The 25057-nt window shown below is 36.9% G+C and overlaps 3 protein-coding genes and 1 long non-coding RNA gene across 4 annotated transcripts; 3 read left to right on the top strand and 1 right to left on the bottom strand.

Annotated features, from left to right (window-relative positions):
* The first annotated feature begins 274 nt into the window (after positions 1 to 274).
* On the top strand, positions 275 to 2233 carry LOC120334533 (prostaglandin reductase 1-like). Its single transcript, XM_078109453.1, is given in 5 exon segments — positions 275 to 306; positions 1572 to 1689; positions 1775 to 1843; positions 1846 to 1941; positions 2120 to 2233. Coding segments are annotated over 5 exon segments (429 nt in total).
* Positions 2234 to 5397: 3164 nt separating this feature from the next.
* On the bottom strand, positions 5398 to 7198 carry LOC120331794 (uncharacterized). Its single transcript, XR_013480634.1, has 3 exons — positions 6946 to 7198; positions 5960 to 6127; positions 5398 to 5563 (listed from the first exon to the last, which is right to left on the bottom strand). It is a non-coding gene; the product is annotated as an uncharacterized LOC120331794 (long non-coding RNA).
* Positions 7199 to 7838: 640 nt separating this feature from the next.
* Positions 7839 to 13370, top strand: LOC144411803 (prostaglandin reductase 1-like). The gene is made up of 9 exons (XM_078109403.1): positions 7839 to 9178; positions 9619 to 9664; positions 9923 to 9982; positions 11103 to 11270; positions 11517 to 11634; positions 11717 to 11875; positions 12051 to 12156; positions 12236 to 12354; positions 12430 to 13370. Exons 1-9 carry the CDS (start codon positions 9073 to 9075, stop codon positions 12538 to 12540), a joined length of 993 nt encoding a protein of 330 aa, XP_077965529.1. The 5' UTR covers positions 7839 to 9072; the 3' UTR covers positions 12541 to 13370.
* Positions 13371 to 20074: 6704 nt separating this feature from the next.
* LOC120333826 (prostaglandin reductase 1-like) lies at positions 20075 to 24134 on the top strand. Its single transcript, XM_078120527.1, has 9 exons — positions 20075 to 20234; positions 20667 to 20712; positions 20972 to 21031; positions 21795 to 21962; positions 22283 to 22400; positions 22484 to 22642; positions 22835 to 22940; positions 23025 to 23143; positions 23210 to 24134. The coding sequence occupies exons 1-9, from the start codon at positions 20129 to 20131 to the stop codon at positions 23318 to 23320; spliced, it is 993 nt and encodes a 330-aa protein (XP_077976653.1). The 5' UTR covers positions 20075 to 20128; the 3' UTR covers positions 23321 to 24134.
* Positions 24135 to 25057: the final 923 nt, after the last annotated feature.

Here is a 25057-nt window from a genome sequence, read left to right on the forward strand (position 1 = left end):
ATCTGTACCAGTTGAATGTGCTTAAACGTATCTTTTTTTTTCTTCGGAACATTTGATTCGGAGTAGGATCCATTTTTTCGTACCGCTTGGGAAACGTTTTAGCTGGCGCCAACTCAAAGCAATTCAAATAGACGCTGCTAATATTCAGATATTACAGCAAGGCGGTAATTCCGTAATGCGGACAGTGTCATATACTTTATTTAATCGCATGATTTCATAAACGTGTCTATATATTTTGTTAGCTTATATTTAAAACATTCAAAACGCTGCCATCATGAAATGCAAAAAGATAATCTTGAAGCAAATGTATGATTGATTGCCGAAGAAGGCTGATTTTGAGATCGTTGCAGAAGACATCGCTGAAGTGCCTGAAGATCTACAAAATGGAGGTCTGTAATAGCCAATACATACTGAAACATTGTTATAATCAATATATTTTTATTGAGAAACTTTTTCCCTTCAACTGTAAGCAATGGTACTCCGATTGGTTAGTGCAGTAGTGAGAGATTGGGTATTCGTTACTGGTATTGACTGTAGACGTTGTTTCATGGTCTTACTACTTACTGAATACAGCGCGACACACCGTAAAGAGTGCAAAACGGAGGGAAACAGTGGGAAGCTGAAAAAAATTTTGCAAAGAGTCCGGGGAACCTTGTTTTGAGTTGGAGTACCACGGCAGCAAATTAAAAACACAAACCAACGTATGTAGCCAGTAAACATTTTCCATATGGACATGGTTGGCTTTAGGGTTAGGTAAAAAGGGATCTCCAGAAGTATGTGCACCAAAATGGCGCACAACCTGAAAATAGTATGTGTGTGTAGCGGATTCAGGTTGTGCGACATATTGCTGCACATACTTCTGGAGCACCAAAAAGGTAGATATAATTTTGCATGATGACCTATAATCTGGTACATAACCTTGTAAATATACCGGAAATAGCGCCATAAAACCATGGCGAGAGGCGCCGTGGTTCTTTTGTGGCAGGAGGGGGTAATGACTGCGTCTCCTGTTTTGCGCAGTTTCCCTCTGGTTTGCGGTGTTTCCCTCTGTTTTGCGGTGTTTCCCTCTGTTTTGCGCTGGTTTCCTTCTGTTTAGCGCTGTTTCGTGCTATTTCGCGCTCTTTGCGGTGTTTCGCGCTGTATTCAGTAAGTAGTAAGACCCATTGTTTCATGCTCCAATCTTCACTCAGTTATTGGCGCATGTTCAGACAGATTGCACCGTAATACTTCGTTTTGTCCGAAGTGTTTCTATATTTGAGCACCGCTCTCTTGTTTTATGATCGTAGTTGAGACTAAGACATATTTCTGGAAAGGGTTGGTCCCTTTATGACATTATGAATCTCAGAAATTAGTTCGGTCGGTCATCAGTTTAGGGCCCATTCACGCTATCCCTAAATTTGTACATTTCCCAGTAAATCACTGATGGCGTAGTGAAGACAAAAAGAATCCACTGCTACCGGTGCTTCAGCTAACCCCTGATCACCTATATTTAACTATTCATATATTTCACCCAACATGCTTGGTGTTAATACAACTCGTCCTGATATATTTGGGGTCATTTGACATTATAGATTGACAGCCTGGATCGGATGGATGATCATTTGTGAAATAAAAGAAGGGGGAACAATTTTTATCAGTGGCGCAGCAGGAGCAGTCGGAAATGTTGCAGCTCAGATTGAGAAAATTAAGGTAACTTAGAAGTATGACTTAGAAAAACTAATTTAGTTTTACAAGAACGCAAGTACGCCACTCAATCACATTTTATACAATTCAGGGATGCACAGTTGTTGGATCATGCGGAACAGACGAAAAAATAGAATTTTTTAAGAATATTGGATATGACGCAGACACGCAGTATTCAACTACAAAAAAGAATCGAGAAGTTCAGATGCAGCTGTCAAACGGATTGCCCCGAAAGAAATAGATTGCTACTTTAACAACGTAGGTTTTTAAGCAGACTGTTTTACAGTATTTTGACGTTCAATTGCTTGCCAAGAGAGATTTGTTTGGCAAAGCAGTATGCCATTTTGAGGAAACCTAATAAAATTTATTTTTACAACTTTCCCAAACAAACTCCATTCAAACAATAAATAGTTACCAACTGTCAAACAATTTTCAGGTTGGAGGTTCTTTTTCAAGCACAATTTTACGTAACATGAATGCTGGTGGACGAGTGGGGGTATGTGGATCTATATCCGCTTACAACGAAACTACTTCTGTACTAGGTAAGTAAACCGTTTTCTGCAAAAATACATTATTCCCATAAGACTTTCTGGTTTATCCTTTACAAAATGTATTGTTCAGCTCCCATCGTTCAACCTTCCATTGTGTCAAGTGAACTGATGTTGAAAGGATTCCTTTTGAGATCTTATGTGAGTAACTATAAGGAAGCATATGAAGATCTGAAAAAATGGACGATTTAGGTAAGATAGACATCCTGTGTAATTATAGTTCATCAGTGCAAATATTTATTGACTATCTATTTTATTCATTTTTAGGGAAAGATGAAATGTCACGAAAAAGTTACGAAAGGATTCGAAAACGCTCCCGACGCATTTATCGATCTGCTGCGAGGAGGAAACGTTGGCAAAGCGTTTGTAAGGCTGTAAATTTCAATCACCATACTATCATTATCATTAAGAAATATATTGTATCAATTTAACAGTATTACAATTTGATTCGTACGCCCTCGTACTAACCTCATATTTTGATGATGTCATAATATCATGCCCGGTTAAACATATGCCCTATGTCAGACTAAAACAATCATGCAAGGCCTTCTAAGCTAATCAAACTGAATCATTGTTTGCAATTTATTATCGACTTTTGCTGCTTTTTATAATATTACTGATTACAATTGATTTCAGTTTTATCAGCATATTTCTTGGTACAATATCGGCGATTAAAATAATTGCTCTGTGGATCAAAGAAAATATTTCTGTTCCCACCTTTTAACCTAGATTTTCTGTTAACCTCTATTGGTTACATGGTGAACCACATTGTTTCTTTTCATAATTCGGTTTTGCTGTCAGATTTATCTAAATTGAGTAAGGTCCAGCATCAATGTTCCCTCTAATTTTTTGTAGTATGTGTGCGCAGAAATTTTGGTGTGTGCGCACTTTTTTGGAAATGACTAATATTTGTGCGATTCAGTTTTAATAGGACATGTAAAGCCTGTAGATCAGTGGTTCTTAAACTGGGGGGCGCGAGATGCTCACAGGGGGGGCGCGAGAAGTCACAAGATGGAATCGGAAATTTACGTGTAACGGCTCCCGAAACGGTCTTTGCATTCATTAAAAATACCGGCTTTTACGTGGTATAATAAATTTTTCTGTCTCGTAATAACTACAAGAATTCAAAATGTCTCTCTATTTTAATTCATTTGTGTTCAAGGTAACTCGCGGTTCAGGCGACTCATGTCAAAATAAACTCATTACCGATCTAAAATACCACGCCAATCCGCGGACATATTAAAAAAAAGTGTGATCAACTGCCCGATTATATTTAGTTTTGATATATATTTCACTCATGCGAATTCGTTGTCGTCATTAGAAAGATCTGGTATGATATCCCAGAAAGTATATTTGATTTAGTACAATTAAAATACATATTCATCGACTCGAAATCCTCGCGGTACGGCCCCTGAGTCAGTACAGGAGTCGTAAAAAGCGACGACTTTTTCAATGGATATGTAATGGTTTTTCTGTTGAATAAAAATAATCAATCCATGACGGATATACTTATTTAAAATGGTTGCTTTATTCATTTAATTGTGATAAATCAAATCTGCGATTGCGTCGATAAAATAAAAGCACCATTACTCCAAAATGCCACGGTAATTCGCAACAATAAAAATATGTGGCAAAGTGCCCGGTTACATTTTGTTTTGATTTGTATTTTTGCCACTTTTACCAATATGAGCTGTCCCTGCAACTCATACTCCGCTCTATCGCATTGCTGCCAGTCGATTAATTTTAAGATATCACCTTTACAGAGATTCCTAAGTCTGCGAGTAAATATCCCACGGAGTAAAATTTATTTCAAGTCGGTAGTTTTAGAACAGTACTGGTGTGCCGCAGGCACAAAGAATTTATGAGATTCGCAATGTCTAAAAAGTGTTCGCGGTCCACCCTAAAACAAAACTCATGGTGTTTTCCGTTTTATTTTTAGTATTTTATAATGCCGCTTTTACAATAAAGAAATTTTTGGTTGCGAATTCACTTTTTTATTCTATCTTTAGCATCTCGTCGCTGATAATTATGTAATAAAAACGAACTCGTTTTCCTCAGAGGTGTCATGGTTCCATTCGAGAACAAAAAAGTAATTATAATCGTCGCGGCACAAGAATATGTCACGGGAAATTTCTGATTTAGGAAGAATAAACACCGAAATCAAGATTTTTATGGCTTAATAACACGCCACGCTGACGAAAACAATCGAGATTTAAACAAAATGCAATCGTAAACACCTTAGCGACTTTCTTTTTCAGCGGTCAAGAGCCGGGGAAACTTCCACATTCATAATAAATATTAAAAAATGAACTGCTTTTATGTTTTACATAAATTCATTTGCACTTCGCCATTTTGTTTGAGACGTTAGGCGCAAGCCAAGAAGTCTGTAATTGTTGCTTATTTTTAACACACAGTACCGGTAAATAATTTTTGCATTGCTCAGTAGTGATGAGGCAAATTTTTGATCGAAATTTTACGTGTCTTATGTAAACGTTTAGGCAGAAAATACATTAAAGCATAGGTTTATTGCGTGTTTAGTTTTACTTGAAAATTAGTTTGACCTCACCAGGTATTGCAAACTGAGCGGAAAAACGAGAATGTATGACCAACCAACCACTATTTGGCTTTATAAATACGACAGTGAATGGCGAAGTTGCGTTATCCCATGCATTTTATGCCTAAACAATCTGAGCAATGACGCTATGAGACCAACACTCTTCTAGCGCCATCTTAATATATAACAACATGTCCATCACAAAACCATTTTTTTAAAGCAAAAAGAGGGGGGGGGCGCGAAGTTTGTAAAATATTTCAAAGGGGGGCGCGGCTCAAAAAGTTTCAGAACCACTGGTGTAGATGCTATTTTAATCCTATTCACTAGTCTTATGTTATTTTGTGTAAATTTCAGCAAAATAATAACAACTATCAATATAGATAAAACTGTTGCTCAAGTTCAAAATTGCATTTAAAAATTCCAAGCTAGTTTGATGACTATAATATTGTTAGTGTACAACAGCCATCAAAATGCAAAACTGCAATTATTTGTCTTGGTATATAGATGAATAATACAGTAATGCCATCATAAGAAATTACAAATTCCATTCGAAGAAGGTATTGCCATGATAAGGATCCCAAAACACCTGAATTGATAATAGAAATACATAATTTGAAAGACAGGAAGGCAGTTGGTCCAGACAACATACCAGCACGTTTCCTTAAATTAGTTGCTGATCTCATTGCACCATGTTTGGCTGAATTCTTCAATTGTTCACTTTTGTTTGGAATCTTCCCTGCATGTCTCAAAATTGCCCGAGTGATCCCTCTTTTCAAATCTGGCAATAAAAAATGTATGTCAAATTACAGAGCAATTTCAATTCTTTCATCAATAAGTAAAATATTTGAGCGTTTGATTCATAAGCGACTCAATGCTTTTTTTACGAAACATGATGTAATAAATAAATCACAGTTTGGCTTCCAAAATAATCTATCTACATCACATGCTATCTTAGACACAATATCATATATCTACGATAAACTAGAGAGGAAGGAGTTTGTCAGTGCAACATTCCTAGATCTAAGGAAGGCCTTCGATACCGTAAATCATAACATCCTGATTTACAAGTTGAGACATTTCGGTATCAGGGGTACAGCAAACAAACTCATTTCTAGTTATTTAAGTAATAGATCACAATATGTTCAAGTTGGGTCGTGTCGTTCCTCTCCCTTACCAGTGACTCACGGAGTTCCTCAAGGTAGTTGCTTGGGTCCTCTTCTATTTCTAGTCTATGTAAATGACATAACTTGTTGTTCCTCCTTCTTTACCAAATTGTTTGCTGATGATACCAATCTTCTCGACAGCGACAAATCTTGTGCAGTTCTTCAGTTGAGAGTAAATTCTGAAATTGCGAAAGTATCAAATTGGATGCGGTCTAATAAACTAACACTGAACATTGGCAAATCAAAAACTATGTTAATATCTCCACACCAGTGCAAATCTAAAAATGAAACAGTAATACAAATTGATGACAAAGAACTTGAAAATGTCCATTCTTATAAATATCTTGGCATATATTTAGATAGTAAAATGAATTGGGATGTTCACTTATCCAAATTATCCGTTAAATTATCTAAATCGGTTGGAATACTTTACAAGCTTAGACGATTTACATCACCAACAACACTAAGGATGGTGTACTACTCCTTATTCCAGAGCCATATCCAATACGGCATAATTGCTTGGGGTTCAGCTGTTAAAACATTATTACATCGCATTGAAATTATGCAGAACCGAGCAATCCGTGCAATATCTGCCGCTAGTTATTTTTCACGACTCAGTCCTATTTATTATAACCTTCAAATTATTAAATTGGCAGACATTTACAAAATAGAAGTTTTGAAATTGATGCACCAACACCACTGCAAAAAACTCCCTCCTGCGTTCACAAACTATTTTTCAAAACAAAGCAATGTTCACTCATATGGAACACGGTCCTCTATTAGCAGTTCTTATTATGTAAATCGTTTTAGCACCAAACTCACCCAAAACTCAATCAAGTTTGTTGGTGTTAAATTGTGGAATAATCTCCCCAATAGCATTAGGACCAGTACCTATAACTTGTATAAACATGCACTGAAGAGCCTATACCTAGATGCTTATAAGCCCAGTTGCAATTAGTCTAGAAATATTATATTTGTATACCGGTATGTACCGTACCTATCCCTGTGGTGCTGCTTTTCCCATCCATGTTCGTCAAGTTGTGTGCTCGCTGTGTACTGTTCTTGTTTTAATATTTTCCGCCCAACCTATATGCCACGAATACTGCAGAACCCATAATTATTCTGCACTACTCTAATAGCCACTAACAATCGCTTTCAACATAAAAATCCGTTAAATACGGTATTGATTCTCGCAGCCAGAAGCCCGTTGCTGGGCACGCCATATTGGTTTACTGTGTATGCTTAGTCAGCATTATTCCGCAATTCTTTGTTGTCATTGAGGCATATACTTCTTACAGATGTCGCTGTTAAGTCATATAATACGATGTGATCATTGTAGTATCTCGGTGTTTATTTCGATTTTATTTTGTTCTTACTCTGTATGATCGAGTTTAATTAGGTAAATATCTAATACTCCATAGTTATTATGACATCCTGTATTTTATTTTTCAAACTTTGTTGTTCCTTTTTGTGATTGAGGCTAATTAAGTGAATGTTTAGGTAACTTTTCGTGGTCATTGTGGCATTCTTTTTGTTGTCCCTTTTATATATATGATTGTGTCGAATTTAGTGACTATTTAATATTGAGTTGTTCGGTTGCTATATTTGCTGCTTCAATGCAGCTACAAGGTGTCGCTGACTGGATGACTCTTTGAGTCTTTCGCGATCCCTCGTCTATTGCAACAAGCCGATATCTGTCTTCGTAATTTGTTATATGTCTTTTTTTATTTTTTCATATCGTATATTGGTTTTGCATGACGAAAATAAAATCTGAATCTGAATTTCAGCTTTGAGTTGCCTGTACCATGTTCCTATGATAACTAACTCAACAGCTTCAAATCGATTCTATTTATAGAACTATCGTTTTTTCAAATTGTCTCCTTTTTCTCCTTGTTCTCTTTCAAAAACGTCATGACGGATTATACCTTGTTATGATGACCATGCATGAAATGGCTAATCACGTGCCACCGGGCGGGCATTAGTAATGACATGTTTATCACAAAATGAAGGCGAGAGAAATATCGGGAAACCAATTAGGCCGGGAGCGAGAGTGGTCTGAGCTCGGAGCGCCGTTGCTTGCCCAATGAAAAACATCCTGTAAAGGTGGTTTCCGCTTTATGTACCGGTACCTAATTTTAGCGATTCGAAAATTAGCGAAAAACGATTCGAATAATTTGCGATTCGATTCGATTTCGAATATTTGGTTCGCTTGGACAGCCCTAGTTACATTACATCGAAATAAATCCGTGCGCAGTAAATCTATGCGTGTGCACGTGCACACTTTAGAGGGAACACTGTCCAGCATATAAACATACACAAATTATATAAATTGATTCTTTTCGTACATTGTCCTAGTTCAATGTTTCTTAATTTTATTTTTGGATTTTACCCCTTTACCAAATTAGATTACAAGAGTAATCCCCAATACAGCCATTGGTGATCATTTATTGAAAACTCGTAAAGCAAACTATAAAGAACTTTAGAAGTCTTTCTCTTTCTTCCTTCTACCCTCCTCTTTTTACCCCATCATATCACTGCATAGCCATCCATTCGGCGAGGAAATGGGAGAGTGAGGTTTGCTGGGAGAGTAGAGGGGGGAGAGCATTTTTCTTTAAAATAAAATATTCACGACGGTGAGAAATACTTGGTGGAATCATTCAAGCATTGTGATTTTGTTGAGGTCATATTCCGGGGCTTTTGATCCATAGGCACTGTATCAGAAAAATTTTGGAAGTTTCTGATACGAGCAACGCAGAATTCATAGAGATAAAAAATGAGATTTCTGAGACGAATGGATAAGAGAGGAGTCTATGCCATGGCAATTTTATACCCTTGTTTAGAAGACGTCGCTCTGCATATCAATGACGCTTCCAGCGTATAGGTTGCACCATCAGGTGTGCAGATAAACAAACCTTTGCTGTGGATCTATTCGCCTACAATCCTCTATAAACTCCAGTTCAGAAAAATTTCTAAACTTGTTCACATTCTTATTTCACTTTTCAACTTGCCTCATGACCATTCCAGGTAGGCCCTACTTTTAAGTCGCATGCTTTTTTTAATGTGTATATATAATTTGTTAGTTTAGATTTAAAACATAAAATAAACTATTCAAAACGCTGCCATCATGAAGTGCAAAAGGATAATCTTGAAGCAAATGTATAATGGATTTCCAAAAAATTCTGATTTTGAGATTGTTGATGAAGACGTCGCTGAAGATCTACAAAATGGAGGTTGGTAATATTCGATATGTATCGTTATAATAAAGTGATTTTCATTGAAAACATTTTAGTGATGTTTCCAAGTTCATCGATAGGCAATTATGCATACAGTCAAATTGATTAGTGGGGAAATTGGGTTTTATTGACTGATATTATCCATTGAAATTATTTTATATATTTTACGCCAAGCACCAATCTTCACTCAGTTAGTTTGTATAAAAATGGGTTGTATTCGTGTTGTGACGTCTATATTATGTAGTTTTTTGCATGGAAATCATATTACAGGTAATCTTCTTATGCTGTCATTTACCTCTCGTCCACGATAATTCGTGAAGCAACATGTCTCCAAATTTGATGACATTATCGTCTTGAACGCACTGTCTGTAATATGTATTGCAGTTTGATTAACTAATGATGAATCAATAGCTAAATGGGATATTTGTTTGTTTCAGAATTCCTTTACGAGTCTCTTGCAATCAGCGTGGATCCGTATATAAGGTAATATTTGAGTAATCAGAATTTCGTTTAAATAAACTAGACTGCAAAGTTATAATATCTACGTCACATGTTGATAATATCTTTCAATTAGTGGAGTAAACATTTCCGACATTCAAAGAAAATTATTAAATCATTGCAGTTTTTTAAATACGCTCTTAGTAAATGATATTTCTTTGAATATTTCATTTTTTTTCTATTAATTTTTAAAAATGGTTTCAAAATATTATTAGTCTATATTGAATTATTTTTTGATTTCAGAGCATATGCTGGGGCAGCATACAAGCCTGGGGATACAGTAATTGGAACTGTGCTTGTACGGTGAGGCAACAAATTTATTTGATTTTTGAGGATCCAATATTTGATCACGTGGTATTTTCGTCTACATCTATTCTATAATAAACATCGCAAATGGTGAGACGATGCACGCCTATGTACTAGTAAACAAAATGCTCATTTCGCGGTTATCCTGCTATTCGGTACAACTATTTTGTGATCTTTTTTGTTTTCCTTTTGTTATGCTTTACCGCAGGGGTTGGCAACCTACGACCCGCAGAGTACTATAATCCGGCCCGCAACGCTTCGCTGGATTTTCGTAGCAAAACAGCTGTTTTGACGATTAAATTCTTTACCTCACAGAATTTATTGTGAGACATGTGTAGACTAAATTATATTATGATCTAACTGATATAAAATTCACAAATGCTCATTTAATGAGCCTATAATTTAAATATAATTAGACAAATTGCAACAAAACGCAGGAAAGTTGATGCGACGATACTTTCATTTAAATCGAAATTCCCGAATTCAATAGGTAAGTAATCGTTGAAATTTTCAACCCCAATTGAGAAACGATATCACGCATCGACATTTTTGTACTTGATATTAATCGCCCAATTCAACAAAATTCGCCATTTGCCACTTTTTTTAGCTTGAATCCCGTTTGTTTTTCAAACTCCAAAATTTAATTTCACCCATCTGAGCTTATTGAAAAGACTTACCGAACTGGATTCAGAGCCTAGATATTTTTTTTGTCAGGAAATGTACATATGGATCACTTTGTTTAATGTTGTTGCTATGAATAAAGCGATTTTCCTATTAACTACGAGACCAATTGCTTTCATGTTTCAGTGTTTAAAAATTGTATTTTTCGCTAATACTTAAAAAATTTATTTGAGCTCTATGTAATTTTTTTTTGTGTGTGATGACGTCATAAAAATTAAAAATTGCACCCCTTGTGCAATTGCTACTGTGACAGATTGCATAGCCTACCCGTACATCTTCGTTTTGGTCTTCGTGTCCATATATTTAAGCTTCTCTTGTTTTCTGATATTATGACCATTAGTCATGTCACGAACATATTTCTGACAACGGAAGGTCCACAAAAATATGAATCTGAGTATTTTGTGGTTATCCGAGTTTTCTGATTTTTTCATAATAGGGTGACAAAAAGCAAAAACGAAAAATTTCAAAAGGGAAAACTTCTCGTTCTCAATTGTGGATGGAGAAACGGTGGCAGAGCCAAAGAGAGTGACGTGTATTTTGTGCGAGATGACATGCCAGCATCAGTGCCAGAATCAGCAGGCCTTGGATTATATGGAGTTGCCGGGTATGTTTAAAACTTTTATAAACCAATGTAAGCATTAAATATCATAAAATTATAACAATTGAAGAATGTAGGATTCAGAAATTAGTCCTGTCGGTCATCAGTTTAGGACCCATTCACGATATCCCTAAATTCGTACATTTCCCAATAAATCACTGATGGCGTAGCGTAGACAAAAAGAATCCACTACTACCGGTGCTTCGTTAATACAACTCGTCCTGATATATTTGAAGTCGTTTTACATTATAGATTAACAGCCTGGATCGGATGGATGGTCATTTGTGAAATTAAAGAAGGGGAAACAATTTTTATCAGTGGCGCAGCAGGAGCAGTCGGAAATGTTGCAGCTCAGATTGGAAAAATTAAGGTAACTTCTATGACTTGCGAAAAATTAATTTAGTGTCACAAGAACGCAGGTACGTCACTCAATCACATTTTATACAATTCAGGGATGCACAGTTGTTGGATCTTGCGGAACAGACGAAAAAGTAGAATTTTGTAAGAATATTGGATATGACGCAGTGTTCAACTACAAAAAAGAATCTGGAGATTTGGACGCAGCTGTCAAACGGATTGCCCCAAAAGGAATAGATTGCTACTTTGACAATGTAGGTTTTAAAGCAGACTGTTTTACAGTATTTTGACGTTCAATAGCTTGTCAAGAGAGATTTGTTTGGCAAAGCAGTATGTCATTTTGAGGACACCTAATAAAATTTACTTTTACAACTTTCCTAAACAAACTCCATTCAAACAAATAGTTACCAACTGTCAAACAATTTTCAGGTTGGAGGTTCTTTTTCAAGCACAATTTTACGTAACATGAATGCTGGTGGACGAGTGGGGGTATGTGGATCTATTTCTGGTTACAACGAAACTACTCCTGTACTAGGTAAGTAAACCGTTTTCTGCAAAAATACATTATTCTCATAAGACTTTCTGGTTTATCCTTTACAAAATATATTGTTCAGCTCCCATTGTCCAACCTTCCATTGTGACAAGTGAACTGATGTTGAAAGGATTCCATTTTAGAACTTATGTAAATAAACATAAGGAAGCATATGAAGATCTGAAAAAATGGACTATTGAGGTAAGCTAGACATCCTGTGTAATTATAGTTCATCAGTGCAAATATTTATTGAATATCCATTTTATTCATTTTTAGGGAAAGATGAAATGTCACGAAAAAGTTACGAAAGGATTTGAAAACGTTCCCGATGCATTTATCGATATGCTGCGAGGAGGAAACGTTGGCAAAGCGGTTGTCAGGCTGTAAATTTCAATCACCATACTATCATTATCATTAATAATTATATTGTATCAATTTAACAGTATTACAATTTGATTTGTTCGCCCCCGTACTAAACTAATATTTTGATGATGTCATAATATCATGCCCGGTTAAACATATGCCCTATGTCAGATTAAAACAATCATGCAAGGCCTTCTAAGCTAATCAAACTGAATCATTGTTTGCAATTTATTATCGACTTTTGCTGCTTTTTATAATATTACTGATAACAATTGATTCCAGTTTATCAGCATATTTCCTGATACAATATCGACGATTAAAATAATTGCTCTATGGAACAAAGAAAATATGGGGCTCCCGAAGTATGCGAACCAAGATGGCGGACATCGGAATGTAATATGTGTACTAGGTTGGGGTTAGGCCATAATTTTAGCTATGAATACTACGGGAGGCTCTTGGCTAGTCTTCGAACTGATAATAGGACTAAAATAAGGAAAATTGGAAAAAAATTATCGCCTAACCCTAACCTGTTGCCCATGTTACGTTCCGATGTCCGCCATCTTGGTTCGCATACTTCGGGAGCACCGAAAATATTTCTGTTCCTACCTTTTTACCTAGATTTTCTGTTAACCTTTAATGGCTACATTGAGAAAACCACATTATTTCTTTTCATAGTTCGGTTTTACTGTGAAATTGAGTAATGTCCAGCATATAAACATACACAAATTATATAAATTAATTTTACTCTTAGTACATTGTCTTAGTTCAATGGTTCCTAATTTTTTTTTGTATTTTACCCCTTTACCAAATGAGATTACAAGAGTTCCCCCCAAGCCATTGGTGATCATTTATTGAAAATTCGTAAAGCAAACTATAAAGAACTTTAGAAGTCTCTCTCTTTCTCCCTTCTACCCTCTTCTTTTTACATCATCTTTTCTCTGCATAGCCATCCATTAGACGTGGAAATGGGGGAGGGAAAGGTGTAGATGGTGGAGTTGGTGGGAGATTAGAGGGGGTAGAGCATTTTTCTTTCGAATAAGTTAGAGCTATTCACGACGGTCAGAATCGTACTTGGTGGAATCATTCAAGCAGGGAGATTTTGTTGAGGTCATATTCCAGTGCTTTCGATTCCATAGGCACTGTATCTGAAAAATACTGGAAGTTTCTGGTACGAGCAACGCAGAAATCGTAGAGATAAAAACAAGATTTTTGAGAGGAATGGTTAAGAGAAGAGTCTATGCCACGGCAATTTTGTACCGGTGTTAGGAAGCCATCGCTTTGCGTATCAATGACGCTTCCTGCGCATAGGTGGCACTACCAGGTGTGCCGGTAAACAAACCTTTGCTGTGAATCTATTCGCATCTAATCCTCTGTAAACTCCCGTTTGGAAAAATATCTAAACTTGTTCACATTCTTATTTCACTTTTCAACTTGCCTCATGACTATTCCAGGCAGTGGCGTATCTACGTAGAATGGCTCCCATAGCAAAGTTTAAAAATGCGCCCCTTGATAGTTGTTTGGGTACTTATAATGACTCTTATTGAATTGAGGTACTTGTACGTTAATATTTGTCCAAAAATACGAGTTTCAATTATTCCCAATTTGAAATTATTTTATTGAAACTTTTTTATGATAATTACTTTTTGCAGGCTTAGCGCCAGTGATTTCCCTACACCCCCCCTATAGGGGGTGAACACCCCCCCTAAAATTTCAAACACCCCCCCTAATTTTGAGGTGCGATTCCACACTGAGGGGTTCTAAACCGCAGTCTGCGGGCCAATTACGGCCCGCGTGACCATTTAAAATGGCCCGCCGAACTTGAGTGAAATAGTTTAACCCTTCATGTGGTACCTTTTGAGTTTTAAATACCGTCTATTGTTACATCATTATCACAGTTTAAGCACGTTTATTTCGTAACAATTGAATTATTCCGGTATCTTATGTATAGGTATGGGTATTATGATTACACATTGCAGTATTTTAGATATCAGCCGTATATTAAGAAAGCTTAAAGATGTCACAAAACGAAAACTAGGCACTGAAAACAGACGTTTTTTAGATGAATGACAGCGTTTTTATTTCTTTATTGAAAAGAATCAAACTTCAGCGATTTGTCTTCTTACCAACAAAATATTTCAGTTCTGAAGGAATGCGACATTATGATCAGTTGACGAGCGTATTTCAAAATTTAATTCATACAAAAGTCAAACAAACATGTTCAAAAAAATTAGAAATGTGTAACAAAACTAGCCATAAGTAGCCATTCATACAATGACAGATGAGCAAGTAACTTCATTAGTCACTATCATTTGCAAATTACTTGTTGAAACGTAGTAGTATATATTTACGGTTGAAAGCCGAGCGCTTGTTATCTATTCCCCGGGAATTCTATCAGCTAAATATTATAATTATTGATTTTATTACATAACAAACTGCGATGCTAGGTGTATCCAAAGTCAAGCTTAGAGCCTATTTTGGTGCCTATTTCTCAAATTTTTCTCAGGGCGCTTAAGCGCGCCCTGAACCCCAGCCGTGTCGTCCCGCACTTTTCTTCGCTCCCCTTTTCTGGCCCTACAATTTCATTCTGCTGTGGATTTTGGCTCGCCGTCAATCAGCTTGGGGGGGGGGGGGCTGCCATGTACATCGTCTCTTAAATACATACCATTTTTTTTTAAGAATACAAATAGCCTAGTTTTATCTCTGATAGCAAATTATTTACCACCCCCTAAATTTTGAAACTCCCCCCCCCCCCCTAAAGAGAAAAGCTGGGGAACATACTGCTTAGCGCCCTTGTTCAAACGACGCCCATGGCACAAGCCATGGCTGCCACACCTTAGATAGGCCACTGATTCCAGGCTACCCTACACTCGGGGAATATTGAAACGATTTACATGCGTCATTCTAGTTCCAACTTCTTGCAGGCGCATTGCGTTGTCACGCATTTTATTGATTCTGGATTTATAGTGTATTTTGACAGCGAAATTTGTTATATTGTTTGACATGCTTTCTCTCCAAGCATCAACTTCACACTTTCTCAATACATGCAAGGTTTCAGTGGGGTTTCACTAACGTATGTGCTTTTGTCGGATGCCTGAAAAGTGTCGGATCCGTCTGGCTCCAAGTATCAACTTCATACTTTTCAATATGCAAGGTTTCAGTAGTAGGCCGCGAGCCGAGGCCATTTATCTTTCAGTTTCGTAGCGCACATAAGGTAACTACCTGAAAATGATTTTAAAATGTTCCTTGGAAATTTAGTAACAAATATTGCCTTGTTCCCACTTACAAAAGTTGCACGTTTTACGGAAAAGACGCTTTTACTACAAGAAATATGTGCTACGATCTGTCCTATATTCTCTACATTTTCGGCAATGAACAATGACTTCTGCATGACGTAACAATTGAATCGAATCAGCTGTTAGCGAGCGGATGAATATTAGTTATTACTGCTCGACCTTGCGTTCAGTTGGGCAGCCTTTCCATGGCGAGTTAGCCCTCTCGAACTCGCGATGTCGATCGTCAATTATAGAGAAAATAGACATGGCGAGTTAGCCCTCTCTCTCGAACTCGCGATGTCGATCGTCAATTATAAAGGAAATAGACATGGCAAGTTAGCCCTCTCTCTCGCGATGTCGATCGTCAAATATAGAGAAAATAGACATGGCGAGTTAGCCCTCTCTCTCGCGCGATGTCGATTATAAAGAAAATAGACATGGCGAGTTAGCCCTCCCTCTCTCTCGAACTCGCGATGTCGATCGTCAATTATAAAGAAAATAGACATGGCAAGTTAGCCCTCTCTCTCTCTCGAACTCGCGATGTCGATCGTCAATTATAGAGAAAATAGACATGGTGAGTTAGCCCTCTCTTTCTCTCGCGATGTCGATCGTCAATTATAAAGGAAATTGACATGGCGAGTTAGCCCTCTCTCTCTCTCTCGAACTCGCGATGTCGATCGTCAATTATAGAGAAAATAGACATGGCGAGTTAGCTCTTTCTCTACCTCTCTGCTCGCAATCAACGTCTGTTTAGAATAAAATGAGACTGCCGGTAGCAAAATAGAACTTTTGATATATTTAGCATTGTTGTTGATTTAGTGCTCATACAATCAATTAATATGATGATATATTTAGCATGCTTAGATGAAAATGATAAGTTTAGACTTCCTTTGCGCGTCGAGTACCGTACGGTACCGGTATGCCTTCCGACATATGACATATAAGCACGTTTTCTTGTCACTTTGTTACCATTTGCACAGTAGGTATTGTAACCAAACACATTTAATTTAATATATTTAATATCCTTACTATTGAAGTTGTTAGTATAAACAGCCACCTTTACATCTCCCATTACAAAAAGAGCCTCCACACAGTTGCAGGCTAACCCGTTAACCGCCGTCGCATGGCAAGTGGTCCATGGCGAGTTAGCCCTCATGGCGAGTTAGCCTCCACCCGCTCGCGGCCTATTGGGTTTCACTTATCGTATGTGCTTTTGTCACGCACAAAGCGATGAAATAAGATACGTGTACAGTAGTGTTGTTAGTCTGCCAAAAAGTGCCGGATCTGTCTGGCTTTTGACGGGACAATATTGACTCAGAAAAATACTAGCTTTTTCTCCAAGCATCAACCCTCCAATTTTCAATATGCAAGGTTTCAGTAGGGTTTCACTGATCGTATGTGCTTTTGTCGGATGTCTGAAAAATGCCGGATCCGTCTGGCTCCAAGCATCAACTTCACACTTTTTCAATATGCAAGGTTTCAGTAGGGTTTCACTCACCGTATGTACTTTTGTCACGTACAAAGCGATGAAATAAGATACGTGTACAGTAGTGTTGTCAGTCTGCCAAAAAGTGCCAGATCTGTCTGGCTTTTGACGGGACAATATTGATTCTCCAAGCATCAACCCCCCAATTTTCATTATGCAAGGTTTCAGTAGGGTTTCACTGATCGTATGTGCTTTTGTCGGATGCCTGAAAAGTGCCGGATCCGTCTGGCTCCAAGCATCAATTTCACACTTTTTCAATATGCAAGGTTTCAGTAGGTTTCACTGATCGTATGCGCTTTTGTCACGTACAAAGCGATGAAAAAAGGTACGTGTACAGTAGTGTTGTTAGTCTACCAAAAAGTGCGGGATCTGTCTAGCTTTTGACGGGACAATCTTGACTCAGAAAAATACTAGTTTTTTTTATCATACTTTCATGAGCTTTTGCTAGATGTTATTTTAGTGGGGCAGATTTCATGGTACTGTTTCCAAAAGGTTTCCATGTAGGCTACAGAACACACTGAAGACCATCCCGAATAAGGTACGTTACCCAAAATCTAAATAAACGTCCTGATACTTTCTCTTTTTACTTGACATTCTGTTTCAACAAATTCTAGTGTGCTATTTTTGTGGTTAAAAGAACTCGACTTATTTAAAGGTGTTAGTTTTTAATTTCGGTTAAAATATAGTTCTACTGATAATTAATAGGCTAATACCGATTTCTTGTACCGCCTGTAGTTATGTAATATTGGATCATTATTGCCAGGTGATATCGAAACATAAGATAATTTACACAGTTTTACAACTGGTTATCGAGCACCGACACCCGAGGTTCTACGATCTGAATAAAGGAAGAATTTTAGAGTTTTGAACTACTATGCCTTATGTTGACGGTGAGCACCGAATGAAGTATTTGAGAAAGAGCTTCGGAAACGATCGTGTCTGAACAATGCAACCATTTAAGGGGTGCACGGGACTAGGGGGTCATGACCTCTTCAATGAAAAATATAAGAGGAAACGGGAGCCAGCAACTACACTCTGTCTAAGCGGATAAAATTCCCACTGAATCAACTAATATATTAAAGTAGCAGGTTTAGGTGTATCGGGTCCGGTAAAATGCAGAACTAACTTCAAAAGTAATCTTTTAATCAATTTGAATTTGATTAGTTTGCAGAGAAGGGAATTCTTTTATAAAAGGACCCCGCTTTTTAATGCAAAAATGTTAGGTTTGAGGAAAACGCTGGCGCCACGTTTTAAACGCTGCAGATTGTTTTTCTTTTGTGCGTGTGTGTTTTTGGCCGGGCCTCCACAAAATATCCGGAAAATTCCATTCGCAACCACTATCACCCGAAAAACAACAACTTAGAAAACGATTATAATATATTATGTACATATAGTTTAGAAGTACCACTGGAGGGAGGTATATATAAAGACCAGGTCACACATTCTTGCTTTTCTATGCTTTGCCATAACATGGCCTCTGCTATTTTCTTCTCGCTGTTATTTTTCTCATTTTTATAATACAAATATTCTGGTTGCTTCCCGTAGTATTCGTAACAACCTGAACATAGTATGTGTAACAGGTAAGCGTTAGCAGGTTGTGCGTCATCTTGATACGAATACTATGGGAGCGCCCTATTCTGTACTGCTCTGACGTACGTTAAAAGGTATTTGCATTCAAATGTGTACACGGTGAATTCGTTTCATTTTTTGCGCGTGTTCACTTGAGTGTGGCAGAATAATATTATTATTTATTTTAAGTAATAGGGTTCGCAAACCCAAATGTTTATCGTCAATTCTCACACTTATCTTGATCTTGTGACTAAAATGAAGTACTACGATAATTAATTAATGAAAAATTCGTAGAATATGAATCGTAAGTGATAAATGTCAAATACAAAGTACAAGGGCAGATACAAAACGCCATGATTGATCACTGAAATAACGACGTTTGGCAAGCATATCTATGACATGTCGACTTTAGCAGCAGCTTGTTTTTGACGAATGAGACGCGTTTTACTTGGACTTAATTGGGAAAAAGAATATTTGGGATGTCGATACCTTTGTACATGAGTTTTTTGAAATGTTTTCATGTTTTTTGAATCTCTAATGGTGGAATAATACGTATTCTAGTAAGTTCTGATATGAGTGTAAATTTTGACAGTATGAACGACGAACATAGGATACTTGCCAGTTGCCACAGATAAATACCAATAAAATATTCGTACTCATTCATTTTCGTAACCGATTGAACCGCGTTGACAAACATATCTTGCATAGTATTTTATGAATTATTAATCTGGTATACCCGTTAAATCTAGCAAAGCTAATAGAAATATACATTATATCGAGTATTAGGTGGACGCGTTAATATATAGATGAACCAGGATGCAATCATAATGACTCAGCATGATTTTAATTTGTGCAACGTCATTCTAGAGAAAGGATGACCCTACATGAAAGACGATCAGGGTTGTTTGCTTTGGTTGAGTAGACGCGTTTAGGACAAAGAACTATTCATCTTTCAAATAAGTCTGGCATTTTGGCATAAGTTAAGCATTTTTACCTGAAGGGGGAACGTATATTGGCAGAGGGAGTCACAATCGTTCACTGACGCGCCTAAAAGCTGTATATATTGAACAGTCTCTGCAGAAAGCGTGGATTCATTTTAGCTGGCACAGACTCAAAGCAAACACAATTAAACGCTGCTAGTGTTACAGCGAGGCGGAAAAGAATTCCATAATGCAGAAAGTGACACGTAGGCCAGGCCCTACTTCCTTTTGATCGCATGCTTTTATAAATGTATATATATAATTTGTTAGTTTAGATTTAAAACATAAAATAAAACGCTGCCATCATGAAGTGCAAAAAGATAATCTTGAAGCAAATGTATAATGGATTTCCAAAAAAGTCTGATTTTGAGATTGTCGATGAAGACGTCGCTGAAGATCTACAAAATGGAGGTTTGTAATATTCGATATGTATCGTTATAATAAATTGATTTTTATTGAAAACATTTTAGTGATGTTTCAAAGTTCATCGATAGGCAATTATGCATATAGTCAAATTGATTAGCGGGGAAATTGGGTCTTCATGACTGATATTATCTGTTGAAATTATTTTATATATTTTACGCCAAGCACCAATCTTCACCCAGTTGGTTTGTATAAAAATGGGTTGTGTTCGTGTCTATATTATGCAGTTTTTTGCACGGAAATCGTATCACAGGCAATCTCCTTATGCTGTCATTTACCTCTCGTCCACAATAATTCGTGAAGCAACATGTCTCTAAATTTGATGACATTATCGTCTCGAATGCACCGTCTGTAATATGTATTGCAGTTTGATTAACTAATGATGTACTAATAGATAAATGAGATATTTGTTTGTTTCAGAATTCCTTTACGAGTCTCTTGCAATCAGCGTGGATCCGTATATAAGGTAATATTTGAGTAGTCAGAATTTTATTCAAATAAACTAGACTGCAAAGTTATAATAGCTACTTCACATGTTGATAATATCTTTCAATTAGTGGAGTAAACATTTCCGACATTCAAAGAAAATTATTATATCATTGCAGTTTTTTAAATACGCTCTTAGTAAATGATATTTCTTTGAATATTTCAATTTTTTTCTATTAATTTTTAAAAAGGGTTTCTAAAATATTATCAGTCTATATTGAATTCTTTTTTGATTTCAGAGCATATGCTGGGGCAGCATACAAGCCTGGGGATACAGTAATTGGAACTGCGCTTGTACGGTGAGGCAACAAATTTGTTTGATTTTTGAACTTACAATACCGGTGAACTGTTATTTGATCGCGTGGTATTATAGTCTACATCTATTCTATAATAAACATCGCAAATGGTAAGACGATGCGCGCCGATGTACTAGTAGACAGAATGTTCATTTCGCGGTTATCCTGGCATTCGGTACAAATATTTTGTGATCTTTCTTGTTTTTTGTTATGCTTTACCGCAGGGGTCGGCAACCTACGGCCCGCGGAGTAATATAATCCGGCCCGCGGAGTAATATAATCCGGCCCGCGACGCTTCGCTGGATTTTAGTAGCAAAACGGCTGTTTTGACGATTATATTCTTTACGTAACAGAATTTATTGTGAGACACGTGTAGACTAAGTTATATTATAAATTAACAGGTATAAAATTCACAAATACTCGTTTAATAGCCTATATTTTTAATTATAATTAGACAAATTGCAACAAAACGCAGGTACTTCAAAAATTTATTTGAGCTCTATGTGATTTTTTGTTTGTGATGACGTCATAAAAATTAAAAATTGCACCCCTTGTGGTGGTAGTCTACTGTGACAGATTGCATAGCCTACCCGTACTTATTCGTTATATTTGAGCTCTCTTGTTTTCTGATATCATTAGTCATGTCACGGACATATTTCTGACAACGGAAAGTCCACAAAACTATGAATCTGAGTATTTTGTGGTTATCCGAGTTTCCTGATGACTGATATAATACTTATTTTCTGTTTGCATTTTCTCATAATAGGGTGACAAAAAGCAAAAACGAACAATTTCAAAAGGGGAAACTTCTTGTTCTACATTGTGGATGGAGAAACGGTGGTAAAGCCAAAGAGAGTGACGTGCTTTTTGTGCGAGATGACATGCCAGCATCAGTGCCAGAATCAGCAGGCCTTGGCTTATATGGAATTGCTGGGTATGTTTAAAACTTTTATGAACTAATATGAAGCATTAACTATCGTCAAATTATAAAAACAAACAAATTAGGATCCGGAAATTATTTCTGTCGGTCATCAGCTTCAAGGCTCATTCGCGGTATTCCCAAATATGTACATTTCCCAATAAACAACTGATGACGTAGCGTTGACACAAATGATCCACTGCTGTTGACGCTTCCGCAAACCCATGATCACCTATATTCAATCTTTTATCTCGTTTACCAAAGACGCCAGTTATGAATATATATTATATATACAACGTGTCCTGATATAATATTCGGGTCATTTTACGTTATAGATTAACAGCCTGGGTCGGATGGATACTCGTATGTAAAATAAAAGAAGGAGAAACAATCTTTATCAGTGGCGCAGCAGGAGCCGTCGGAAATGTTGCAGCTCAGATTGGAAAAATTAAGGTAAGTTCTATGACTTGCACAAATTATTATTTCTGTTTTATAAAAATACAAGTACGCCACTTATTTCACTTTATACAATACAGGGATGCACCGTTGTTGGATCTTGTGGTACAGACGAAAAAGTAAAATTTTGTAAGAATATTGGATATGACGCAGTATTCAACTACAAAAAAGAGTCTGAAAGTTTGGATGCAGCTATCAAACGAGTTGCCCCGAAAGGAATAGATTGCTACTTCGACAACGTAGGTTTTAAGGAGACTGTTTTACAATATTTTGACGTTCAATAGCTTATCAAGAAAGATTTGTTTAGCAATGCAGTATGCCTTTTTGAGGGAACCTAATAAAATTTGCTTTCACAACTTTTCCTCATGAATTTCTGAATATAAACTCACATTCAAACAATAAGTAGTTACCAACTGTCAAACAATTTTCAGGTTGGAGGTTCTTTTTCAAGCACAATTTTACGTCACATGAATGCTGGTGGACGAGTGGGAGTATGTGGATCTATATCTGCTTACAACGAAACTACACCTGTACTAGGTAAGTAAACCGTTTTCTGCAAAAATACATTCTTCTCGTAAGACCTTCTGGTTTATCCTTTATCCTACAAAACGTATTGTTCAGCTCCCATCGTTCAATTTCCCATTGTGACAAGTGAACTGATGTTAAAAGGATTCCTATTGAGATCTTATGTGAGTAACTATAAGGAAGCATATGAAGATCTGAAAAAATGGACTATTGAGGTAAGCTAGACATCCTGTGTAATTATAGTTCATCAGTGCAAATATTTATTGAATATCCATTTTTAGGGAAAGATGAAATGTCACGAAAAAGTTACGAAAGGATTTGAAAACGTTCCCGATGCATTTATCGATATGTTGCGAGGAGGAAACGTTGGCAAAGCGGTTGTAAGGCTGTGAATTTCAATCACCATACTATCATTATCATTAATAATTATATTGTATCAATTTAACAGTTTTGCAATTTGATTCGTACGCCCTGGTAGTAACCTCATATTTTGATGACGTCATAATATCATGCCCGGTTAAATATATGCCCTATGTTTGATCAAAACTATCATGCAAGGCCTTCTAAGCTAATCAAACTGAAACATTGTTTGCAATTTATTATCGACTTTTGCTGCTTTTTATAATATTACTGATAACAATTGATTTCAGTTTATCAGCATATTTCTTGATACAATATCGACGATTAAAATAATTGCTCAATGGAACAAAGAAAATATTTCTGTTCCCACCTTTTTACCTAGATTTTCTGTTAACCTTTAATGGCTACATTGAGAAAACCACATCATTTCTTTTCATAGTTCGGTTTTGCTGTGAGATTTAGCTGAATTGAGTAATGTCTAGCATATAAACATACACAAATTATATAAAGTGATTCTACTCTTCGTACATTGTCCTAGTTCAATGTTTCTTAACTTTTTTTTTTGTATTTTACCCCTTTACCAAATGAGATTTCAAGAGTTCTCTCCAATACAGCCATTGGGGATCATTTATTAAAAATTTGTAAAGCAAACTATGAAGAACTCTAGAAGTCTCTCTCTTTCTCCCTTCTACCCTCCTCTTTTTACCCCATATCTCTGCATAGCCATCCATTAGACGTGGAAATGGGAGAGTGAGGTTTGATGGAGGAAAAAGTGTAGATGGGAGAGTGGGAGATTAGAGGGGGTAGAGCATTTTTCTTTCAAATAAATTAGAGCTATTCACGACAGTGAGAAATACTTGGTGGAATCATTCAAGCAGGGTGATTTTGTTGAGGTCGTATTCCGGTGCTTTTGATGCATATGGGGAAGGGAAGTCGCGGGAACCAATTGAGCAGCGACACCCGATGTTCTAATATCTAATTGAAATGAAGAATTCTAGAGTTTTGAAACTACTATACCTTATGTTGACGGTGAGCACCGAATGAGGTATTTGACAATTTGAAAAAGAGCTTCGGAAACGATCGTGTCTGAACAATGCAACCATTTAGGGGGTTGGACGGGACTAGGGGGTCATGACCTCTTCAATGAAAAATATAAGAGGAAACGGGAGCCAGCAACTACACTCTGTCTGAGCGGATAAAATACCCACTGAATCGACTAATATGAGCAGGTTTGGGTGTATCGGGTTTGGTAAAATGCTTATGCTTTGCCATAACATGGCCTCTGCTTTTTTCTTCTCGCTGTTATATTCTCATTTTTACAATACAACCATTCAGGGTGCTCCCCGTAGTATTCGTACCAAGAGGGCGCACAAGCTGAACGTAGTATGTGTACCAGGTTAGGGTTAGCAAGTTGTGCCTCATCTTGGTAGGAGTACTACGGGTGCGCCCTATTCTGTACTGCTCTGACGTACGCTAAAAGGTATTTGCATTCAAATGTGTACACGGTGAATTCGTTTCAAATTTTTGCGCGTGTTCACTTGAGTGTGGCAGAATAATATTATTATTTATTTTAAGTAATAGGGTTCGCAAACCCAAAAGTTTGGTTAGTTCTGCCCGAAGCACCCTGTTTATCGTCAATTCTCACACTTATCTTGATCTTGCGACTAAAATATGCGTCACGATAACTAATGAAAAGTTCGTAGAATAAGAATCGTAATTTATAAATGTCAAATGCAAAGTACAAGGGCAAGTAAAAAATGCCATGATTG

The sequence above is a fragment of the Styela clava genome, chromosome 15 (assembly GCF_964204865.1).
Source record: "Styela clava chromosome 15, kaStyClav1.hap1.2, whole genome shotgun sequence".
Taxonomy (NCBI): domain Eukaryota; kingdom Metazoa; phylum Chordata; class Ascidiacea; order Stolidobranchia; family Styelidae; genus Styela; species Styela clava.

What these genes read in the sequence shown, in the direction of transcription:
- LOC144411803 (XM_078109403.1), top strand. Translation starts at nt 9,073, where the DNA reads ATGAAGTGCAAAAGGATAATCTTGAAGCAAATGTATAATGGATTTCCA. An exon ending in AGCGTGGATCCGTATATAAG is followed by an intron (nt 9,665 to 9,922) that starts GTAATATTTGAG and finishes TTTTGATTTCAG; the next exon opens with AGCATATGCTGGGGCAGCAT. An exon ending in GGATTATATGGAGTTGCCGG is followed by an intron (nt 11,271 to 11,516) that starts GTATGTTTAAAA and finishes TTTACATTATAG; the next exon opens with ATTAACAGCCTGGATCGGAT.
- LOC120333826 (XM_078120527.1), top strand. Translation starts at nt 20,129, where the DNA reads ATGAAGTGCAAAAAGATAATCTTGAAGCAAATGTATAATGGATTTCCA. An exon ending in ATTGGAACTGCGCTTGTACG is followed by an intron (nt 21,032 to 21,794) that starts GTGAGGCAACAA and finishes TTCTCATAATAG; the next exon opens with GGTGACAAAAAGCAAAAACG. An exon ending in GGCTTATATGGAATTGCTGG is followed by an intron (nt 21,963 to 22,282) that starts GTATGTTTAAAA and finishes TTTACGTTATAG; the next exon opens with ATTAACAGCCTGGGTCGGAT.